The following is a 10550-nucleotide window of genomic DNA, read 5'->3' as shown; positions in this document are numbered from 1 at the left end:
CTCTGTCAAAGTTTCAGCGACAATATCGTTAGATGTTCCATTTTTCCTGATAGTACTTCTGCAATTTTCTATCCATACAACGAATGGGATTCTCAAGCTGTTTTACTTGTACTACTTATTACTAATGGAATTATGATTTCGTTGCCGTTAAACTTAGTGTTACAATTTGTTTTTTTTTTTTTTTTCCCCCCCCTTCTAATTCGCCGACCGTATAAATATCCTAACAATACAACCCGTTGCCCTGATTCTCGACGACGTATTTTCGCACGTACTCGGTTGTTTCTTCATTCAGACCCAAAGATGGAAGTTCCTGTTCGAATTGACCGACGCTTGCCGCACCGGCCAGATAACCGTTCAGCTTTGCCGCCAGTGTTGATCCCAAGAGTTCCTCGCTTGTTTTCAGCCGTAATTTTTCCACGAGCCAGGGATGGGCCTGGAGCCGGTACTTTTGATGGTATCTAATCAAATAAATTGATCATGAAGATATTCTTGTATTTTTATTTTTTTTTTGTTAGGATAAAGTATATTGAATTATTTGATTGATGTTTGTGTCTGAAGATTAATATGCTAAATTATTGTCGGAGAAAAATTGAATTTGCTTCTGATTTCAGAGAGTTTCGATCTTTGAGCATGTAAAGCAAAAAAACGTGTTCAAAAAACCTTCGGTAATATTATTTACTCCATTGATAGTGTATTATGTAATAAAAATCGAAATGACGAAATTCGAATAACACAAGCTACATCCTATAAATATCACGATTAGGGTGGTCCTTATTTGGGGTGCTGATGAATTTCGACAAGTGCGCCCCCTAGACACGTTCGAAATAAATGAAAAAAAATGTGTGCGAAAACGGAGCGCTGTAGTCCAATTAGAAGACGTGCCTCTAAGCTCGTTTTGTTTTTCATTTGAATAACATGGAATTTTTAGACTACTTCAATCATTATGTTTTAAAAAATTCTTTTTTCACATAAATCTGTTGTTCATGGGTACAACTACGCGTGTATTTTTCCACAAGTCGTTATCACAACCTTTACGCCCCCCCCATCCCCCTGATATTATACACGACGGCAAATTGATCAACGTGAGAATACCTCTTTTTAGCCGCTTGGTGCTTGGCAGTATTTCACCAATTAAAAGGCAGTCTTATCTACGTCATAAGTTTGTAAAAAAAAATAATTGTACATGTGGGAAAAAATGTGTATTTCAATTAGTGTATTTCAAAACACATCGTTTATACTTTATACTTTTTTAAAAAGTAATAATTAAAATTAAAATGTTTTGATCGCCGTCTGTTTTTTTGGATCGGGAAAGATTTTACGATATTCCGAGATCCATGAACAACAGATTTATGTGAAAAAAGAATTTTTTGCGTTCATGGGGACTACTCAAAAACATAATGACTGAAGTAGTCTGAAAATCCCATGTTATTCAAATGAAAAACAAAACGAGCTTATAAGCACGTCTTCTAATTGGACTACAGCGCTCAGTTTTCGCACACATTTTTTTTAATTTATTTCAAACGTGTCTAGGGGGCGCACTTGTCGGAATTCATCAACGCCCCAAATAAGGACCACCCTAATCACTATTTTATCCGCATATTTGACAATTTTTATACCCAAATTGTTATAAATGTAATAAAATAGACGTGATTGTAATGTATCTCAATCTTCAAATGTCTTCGTCCGATCATTCTGAAGTCTTCGCCAATTACCGCTACTCTCAACCAGAGAACACAGGTTTGTCCTCCAACTGTTTTATTGACCACTTTTTTATATTATTTACATTAACATTTAATGATTTTAATATTTTCGATAAGATTTTTCCAATCTAGCTATTTATTGTGATTAATCAATTACAAAAAAAAAACAAGTGAGGCATCGGGGAATCGAACTCAAAACTTTCAATTCTTCCATGTACAGTGTATATAACAAAAGTTGATATCTATATTATCTCGGTGTTCTATGAAATATAACACAGATATATGTATAATACGGGTTAGCGTGTTATCAAGACATATTGCACAATGGCACACAATCCCAACTCGTATTAAATACACATTAGACGTGGATAAGGGTCAGCGGGTCGTTATTGACCTTATTAACAACCTCGAGGAGCAGCTGGAATCAATTCATCGACCCAACACTTTCAAGCAGTTCTTTATACGTCGCGTGCATTCTATATTCTTATATTAGACGGCAGTTTTAAACGTGCGTGTGAACACTTGACGTTGATTGATAAAACTTTCGATTACTATTCCCCCGGCAGAAGAAATTAAGTAGTTTCATTGATCTTTCTTTCAACTCAAATGCCATGCAACTAAGTTTTTTAACTCTTGAAGAAATTCCCGTTTCGACGTTTCGTTTTTTCATTTATCACAGTCTGGTTTAGTTGTTCAACATGCTCTTCCGAATATTTTATTTTACTTTTGTCTGTTCGTCGATTTATCCTGTTTTTCATGTTTATCGTATTTGCAAGTTCAGTCGGGCGTTAGTGGAGCTTTCATTTTTAATTACTGGAAATCTAATTACTCGTTGTCTAATAATAAACACTAAACCATTATTTTTATTACTCCAATATTTTTTAAGATTCTATACGACTGTAAATTTTTCGGGCCAATAAATTTATAGCAAAAAAAAAAAAACAAACAAAGGAGCAATTAATCGTTTCAGTTATATAGAATTAACTCACTTTTCTGCTGGGTAAAATCGCTCGAATCTCTTTATTTCCGTAATGAGTGGTTCCCCGCGTTTACGCTGCTCTTTCTCTCTGGACTGTTCCGCTGTTAATCGGTCCTCCTCGTCGTGCCATAAGACAAGAGACATATACTGAAAATTACGTACAGTTAATTTATGCCAATTATAATTAGGTTCGTGTAATATTTAATAAAGAACGACGATGAATAAAAATCTCTCTGTCTCCCTTCACTTTCTTTGTAACGGTAACTTATCGCAAGCCATTTTGAAATTCTAAGCCTAATAATTCGTTCCCAGACCTTACGCAAAATGACAAATTGTCAATAGTACCAAATGACATCCACTATCCGTTGCAGTTCCAAACGTAGACGTTCGTCTGGTTCTAACGTCTATTTTTTATGGATTCAGCAAATTCTTTACATTTTCAGTGTGAATTCTAAGAACTAAGTGCTGATACAGAAGTGCAACGATCGTTAAAAAAAAATAATAAATACTTTTTTGGCTATAAAATGTTCAACGTTATAGTGAATATCTGGGTTATCCGCTTTAACAGAATAGTTTTCCACAATGTTTCCAATTTCTCTAGCACAGTGAATATTTATACATCCTCTCGTTCGTGCAGCCTCGTGATCCGATTGATTTTGAATGCGTAAAATGTATTTTATACAACTGTTTATTGTCCTAATAGCCACTTGGGATATTATGCCGCAAGTTAGATCTGATAGAGCAGTTTGACCCTGGATTGCAAACCATTTACACGACGCCATCGCTGGGCTTTTGCAACTATTCCAAGTTATAAGCAATCAAATCCAAGGTCTTCGGTGGAAGGTCAGAAAAAAAATCACGTTTTGGCATCATACCGACGGCCAAAATACCACGAAATTCAAATCACCTGATGTTAGCATTGCGTGTTGAGTCGAATTGCTTGAATGGTAACCGCTACCAACATCTGCAGTAAACTAATCTAATCAACTGATCGGCTGATAACTCAAATCGTATCTGCAATTCATTACTAAAATACAGTAAATCTTGTGACAAGGTATATGAGGAATTTCTTTGTTGCTGCAGTCATTAGTAATAACGAATACATTGAAAGAAACTTTTGAAACGGATTAAACAATGAACTATGCCACGGTGTTGTGTAAAAAAAAATCTGTAATTACAATGGAAAATTAATGATGAGTAAACCAGTTCGGAGCCTGGTTTTAAAACCGTTATTTTTTTTTTAGTGCGAAGGCATTACATATGGGATATCCCAACTCGTTTCAACTATAGTTATAAATAACAGCTCGTAGTACCACCGATAAAATATTATATTTCTTTGAATATTAGCTCTTAATTGTAAAAACTTACAAAGATATGAAAAGATGATGAATATTAGACTTTTGTTGGGCACAAAAACGATGCAGTTCATTATTAGAAATTTTATCAGATACGACGTGTTAGAAGAATTTGAAATATGGTCAACGACTCTACACGACATGTTATATATCTACAACAGTTTGCTAATAACGGCTGATCGTCGTATTTTCCAATACGCTAAATTTTTTATTTCTCCATAAACTTAACAAATTAGCATTCTCCTACCCAACGAAAACTAATTGAGGAATCAAACGATCCACGTTCAAGACGGAAAATGTTGATAATCGCGCATAAACTTAACGGTTACCACAAGTGACGTGAACCATGGCGGAAATAATGGTGATGTACCTACTTATATTTGATGATACGAATACCGCACGGGAAAATGTGATGACACACTAGGAAATGCGGATTCCTAAGAATGACGTAAACCCAAGTCAAAGAAGTTCCAATTGAGTCATTGCTTTCTCGAAATCTGTTTTCGATAACATCAGACAATCGGATTGCGTTAAGTTAGTTTTTAGTCTGGTCTATTTATCTAGAACAGAGCTGATATTGAAACTACAGATCTTCAGATCAGAGACAGTTTTTAATCTTATTCGGTGACAGGTTATAATTATTAAGCTAAACTCAAGACAACGACTGATTAAAATTGAAAGAAAGAAAAAATAGAAAAATGAAAGATATCACCGTGCTGGGTTCAAACTCGTATGCTAAACCGTGAACGACACAAGTAATTATTATCGATATCGTAACTACTTTCTGGTATACAGCATTTAGATAAAGAATGAAGAACAAGAAGAAAAATATTGCATATTTGTTTTATCAGCGAAGAATCTCCTCAGAGCCGTAAATAAAATCGATTGAAACGAAAAGAGGAAGAGAAGGAGAAAGAGAAGAGGTCAGTCAACAACGTGATTCGACAAATGAGACACAGAAGCTCAGCAACTCGTGGAATCTGTCTCTATACCAGTTTTTATATGTATAGAGAGACCTTGATGACGTACGAGGTTACTTGGAGTCTGCGAATATACAAACGTATAAATAAAAATTATGTAAACATTTTTATCTCCTACCTGACGCTTTATTCTCGTCGTCAATCCGTACTCGTGGTTGTTCCAAAATAAATTGAGCAGTTCCTGGTAACCGATCACCTCAGGATTGTAGTCGATGTCGATAACCTCGGTGTGGTCGCCACTGAAGGTATGAAAAAGTATAAAAAGGCAAGAAAATGCGCGGTAATAACACAGCAACGGAATTTTAAAACGGGTTGCATCGTGTTTCACCGGTTCAAAATTGCTACAATTATGCTTGCTTCTCCGACTGAGGAATGTTTTGCAACACAAAATAAAAAGTAATCTACCAAAATCGGGCGAGAAAGAAACTTGAAGAAAATAAAAGCGATAATTCTACTGGATACAAGTGAACAACCAAGTGCCAAAATTTCGATCCGGCTATAATGTTTAAAACTTTGAAACTCTATGAGTCACCGTTACGGATAAACTAGTAGATTCATTTTTAAGGTCAAGAGCAAATAATTTTACTCTCGTATTTATACCGTTGCAATAGCGTTTTAGAATAAGCATGGAGATGAGTGATATTTGTGCATAAAACGACACTCATCCAGAATATGATATGCGCTCTTTCGAGAATCGACAAAATATACCTCAAAATTGCATTGAAAAAAAAAAAAAAAATTAAACATGTAACATGTAATCATTGAAGATTTAATGCTCAAACTTTTATTGTTTCGCGAAAGACATCGGTGTTAAAACATGTTTTATCTTTAAACTAGAAACATCCGATTACCAATGCGCAGGCCGAATGAGACTGAATCACGTTTATTCCCGACTCAACCATAGAGTTAACTTTTTTGACTTCAAAACCGGTGCGAAAGTGGCATATTTTTCTCTAAGACGCATTTGCGGGACATATGAGGTCAACCTAAAAGTCCCAATTTTCAAATAAATATTGCGACCAGAGTTCAGTCGGAATAAAGTCCTATATGTAACACAGGAATAAAAGTCGACTTTATTCCCTTGTTACATAATGTACTATTATGAGTGACCGTTTTCCCGCCTCTACTCTGTGTCATTCGCTAAGAAAGTTTTCGTTTGTTACAGTGACTAAACAGGTATCGTTGAAAAAAAACTGTTTGAATATTGTTGGAATTACGAAAATCGAAGTACACGTACCCATTTTGCGCTATCGTCGAGACTTTTTTGGCAATTGCAACGCAAAACCAGTTTGTGAGGTTTACTCTACTTTTTTAGTTAAATAAGGCTCTAACGTCAATTTATTGTTGCACAAGCATTAAATTTTCGCAACAGTTACATGAAAATATAGTAACAGTGATCGTAATGAGAAAGAACAGTAACGGATACTAGACTTTCCGATAACAGCCAGAAAACTAATCTTCATTTCGTACCTAGAACTATATTTTTCGATTGTGGTTAAAAATGAAAATAGTTGAGGACTGAGCGGTAACCGGAACTAAAAATTTCTCTCAATATTGCATTCCGGAGCTGTTTATATTACATATCATCGAAATATGTAATATCTAACCCATTTCCTCGAATTTTCTTTGTTTACAGTCTCATAGGTGAGTGAGTAATAAGTAGATGATTTACAGGTTCCTATAGGTAGGAGAGTCCAACGTCCCACCGGCGTATCCAACCCTGGTTCTCAGGACGCCTGGCGTCGCCCCGAAGAGCGCATCACACGCCCAGAAGCAGCCCATACCGAAGGTGGCCCTCTTGGTGACAAGTTTTTCTATTTGGCCTGGCATCGTCTACAGAAAAAGAATACATGACCATTTTTGTCTCGAAATTCAGAGTGATAAGCAACGAGTTGAAAGGCCGGAACTCGTAAGCTAAGGTACTGATCGATGATCGTAAAACTCAGTAAGCTGATTGCGCAAAGGCACGTAATCTTAGCATCTTGCAAATTTAGTCTCATCTGGTGAGAAAAACTTCAACAGAAGTAGAATTTATCAATCGAAAACGCTAATGTCTCACTAGACTAAAGTTCGTAAGGTTCATTTGTTAAACGGTAAATTACAGCTGAAATTAATCAACATGAAACATAATCATACTGTGACTATAATCACTTTGCACAAACAACTGTTGGTTCCAAAATAGTGAATTTCATTCAATGTTTTGTTACATTATCGTTACGAAGTTCAACTTCGTAATGTTTTTGTGCGTTGTTAGCAAGAAGCGTGGAACATCCAGTGGCAAATCTAAAACTATTCGTTTACGAACGTTTTTCATTTTTCTCTGTTTCCATTGATAACCTTCATGGAAAATATGTATCAGCTAACAACACACGATTTATGAAAAATTGTTTCTGCTCGTCACCGGCAACAATACAGCTGAAATTTTTAACAAAGAACCACTCCGGCCAGTGGTTAAATTCGATTTGCAGAATTGAATTAACGTCAAGTAAATTGATCGTATTTTTTACTCAGTTTGAAGAATGAAAAGCCTGAAATTTGCATTTCACAACAGAAATCTTCAACCAACCACCGATGCCGCAATATCTGGATTTATCGAAACACCAAATTGTATGAGCTAATTTCAACACAAATTATAAGTTTTCACTCCAACAAAACGGTGGCGTGAGCTTCCAAGTTAATCGGTAGTCTGTTTTGAATTGTTAACGTCCCTCATAAAATGAAAACCGCTTATCATATCGTATGAAGCAAATAAATTTGTATTAATTTGATACTAAGAAAAGTTTTCTCCAAACTCCCGAACAATTGACATTAGACCAACGATCAACTAATTGAAACCTATAATAGCGTCACATCATATTATGTACTTCAGTAATAATCGCTTGTTTGTTAAATGATGATCAATAAATTGAAACCGATTCCAAAAAAACCTAACCATTTGTTTGTACAATATATATTTTCCGGCAAGTCCAGAAAAGAAAATAGATATTTTCAAAAACAATTTCAACGCTAATGATCAATGAGCAAATGCAGTGCCCCGTATAAATAACCGCAGGAAAGATTCTAACGGTCACAATAACGACAGGGTCCAGCGATGAACATGTTAAATTAGATTGAACCAAATAACCGTGAATTAAAATCTATTGATCAATGCACAATTCCACATCTCAAGGGCACCGCGATAGAAACTAAACGTTTCACCTCCAGTTTAAGGGCGAAAAGTGACAGTGAGAAACGTTGATCCGTGAGTGGAACTTCAGTGTCTTACCTGATCGACTTGCTGCAGTTACACACAAATTCCCGTCGGACGGGCGATTCTCCAATTTTTGCAGGTGCCAAAAAGAAGGCCAACGCGTTCGGTAACGGGAGCGAAGCGGATCGTGTCTGCAAGACACAGGAGTTCGCCACTCGCGCACGAGAATGCCGCGTGGTGAGCCGCAAGTCTGCTCATCGAGCCTGTGTTCTCGATTCCTGCGCACTGCGCACTGCGCAACTCGTACACTGCGCAACTCGTGTACTGCGCAACTCGCGGTCTGCGTCGGAATCGCGGGCACAAGAATTTGCCATCGCGTTGCTTCCAGCCCGCCAGGCTTCGCGTCACGTTGATGAGCAGAGAAACGCTCGATTTAATTTACCGCGTCATGTCATGAAGTTTGTTTGTGTGTAACTTGGAACCTTGTGTCAGTGGAATTTTTTTCTTTTGGTTCAGTCGCACGTTACGTCACAGAAACTGACATCGTAACGAATATAAATTCCCGTCGAAGACCTTGAACATACTTTTACGCTTACTTTAATGCATCAAGAGTCAAGTCCAGTGTTTGCAGCATGACATTGATAGTATCAAATTATTCAAGAACCTTTGCGAAGTGTTCGACTAAACCGATTAGACAAACTTTACTACACGCCGCGCTTAGAAAAGAACGTTCGTATTGATGCGCAGCTGGATGCCGATAGTTTGGGGTGATCCAATATTGAATACTTTATTACAAAACCTGTCGGATTTTATTTGTTGAAAATGCTTGAGTATTGGTTGACTCCGAGCTGTCCGCATCAATCGCCGATAAAAAGATGAGTCGCATAGAATCTGAACGGGGTTAAATCAAATTTGAATTTAGAAATTTGTCATGCATCAACTTTACGTAACCTCGATTTTTTAATTTCGTATTCGGATCTATGTATTAGGCATTGCATATAGAATTGCGCCAACTCCGGGTATTTTCATATTGGTCAAGCTTGGGCTTTGATTACAGTCAAAATAAAATAATGCAATTGGAAACAATTTTGTGATAAATAAAGAAACCATTTTACCAAAAAAGAGAGTATTAAAGACAAAATAGTTTCACACATGATGGTACTTCCCGTTAGTGAATTGATTTCTAATTTGATGAAAAGTACCGCGAAAAACTACATTTTTACGCCTCGTTTACTACTAGAATTAAGAAAGTCGTCTTTTGCGATAGCAGTATTTGTTTTCAATCGAAATTGAAATTTATACTCATTCGCCATGAGTTGCCAAAAACCATGCTGGCTTTTGAAAACCGAGAATATCGAAAAAATAAAATCATTTGAATTTCAGGAGTGGTGTATATAGACCAAAGTCGCGCAACTATTAATAATAAGAGTCGTAACAATAGCCTTCCGTTCGGAGGATAACCTTTTCCAAGGTCATTTGATCGTTCAACTGGCAAGCAACTTCAAATTTTCTGTCATCATTGCCAATGACCTTACGAAAATGAAGACGCTTTGCAGTCTGAGGATGAAAAATAAAGAAATACTTTACAGATACATATTTCTTTATAGAAATATCAGATTGTAAATTATCTGAACGGCTGTTGAAGGAAAGATTGATATTACTGAACGTTGTTGTTGTAGATCCGATTAATTTATATAAACGAGATAAAATTTATCGGATTACCTGAGAATCCGAAACGGATCCGTTAAAGTTGATCACGATTATTGATTGAGCCGCGTGATGAGATCTAATTTTGATGACATTACGATTCGGAGGTGAAAATAGTAGGTGCTATATGGTAGAGGACAATGAACGTGACGCAGTCATCATTAATTGAATAATAATCGTTGCGGCTAAAGTAAATTGTATAAATAATATTTAATGAAGATGAATCGGGCCCGCATCATTATTGAAAATGTAATCGTACTCTGTCAACGAGGAAGTTATGTATATTAACACAATATTTATTAATCATTCAAGAACTTGAACACTTAGCGTTTTTAGCTAGCTAGACACAGCTCAGGAATGAGCGAGTAGAATCCGGTAATAATCATAATTGACAACGCGTGTTTCTATAAATAGTGTAATAACCTCGACATTGGCCTATTTTTTGAGAAAAAAAATAACCATTCGGGAATAGATTCTTGCCAACCAAGTAATAAGTGAAAATGTATCGTAGAAACGCTCGCTTGACGTCTGTATAAATAATTTTTAAATTGTACTAGCGATTTCCTTTCTTATCTTTCAACGCCACTCTCTCCGCATGACAAAAAATAAATTCGGAACGTCGTCAGGCATAACTGAATT

The 10550-nt window shown here is 36.3% G+C and overlaps 1 protein-coding gene across 1 annotated transcript; it reads right to left on the bottom strand.

Moving 5' to 3' along the window:
* Positions 1–165: 165 nt before the first annotated feature.
* On the bottom strand, positions 166–8448 carry MsrA (methionine sulphoxide reductase A). The gene is made up of 5 exons (XM_046610760.1): positions 8280–8448; positions 6687–6847; positions 5133–5253; positions 2690–2826; positions 166–458 (listed from the first exon to the last, which is right to left on the bottom strand). Exons 2-5 carry the CDS (start codon positions 6842–6844, stop codon positions 221–223), a joined length of 654 nt encoding a protein of 217 aa, XP_046466716.1. The 5' UTR covers positions 6845–6847; positions 8280–8448; the 3' UTR covers positions 166–220.
* Positions 8449–10550: the final 2102 nt, after the last annotated feature.

The sequence above is a fragment of the Neodiprion pinetum genome, chromosome 2, assembly GCF_021155775.2.
Source record: "Neodiprion pinetum isolate iyNeoPine1 chromosome 2, iyNeoPine1.2, whole genome shotgun sequence".
NCBI lineage: Eukaryota > Metazoa > Arthropoda > Insecta > Hymenoptera > Diprionidae > Neodiprion > Neodiprion pinetum.
The sequence above is the reverse complement of the archived record's forward strand: the minus strand, read 5'-3'. Positions and strand labels throughout refer to the sequence as shown.

What these genes read in the sequence shown, in the direction of transcription:
- MsrA (XM_046610760.1), bottom strand. Translation starts at nt 6,844, where the DNA reads ATGCCAGGCCAAATAGAAAAACTTGTCACCAAGAGGGCCACCTTCGGT. An exon ending in TCTCCTACCTATAGGAACCT is followed by an intron (nt 5,254 to 6,686) that starts GTAAATCATCTA and finishes TCATACCTTCAG; the next exon opens with TGGCGACCACACCGAGGTTA. An exon ending in CGATTTTACCCAGCAGAAAA is followed by an intron (nt 459 to 2,689) that starts GTGAGTTAATTC and finishes TTATTTGATTAG; the next exon opens with ATACCATCAAAAGTACCGGC.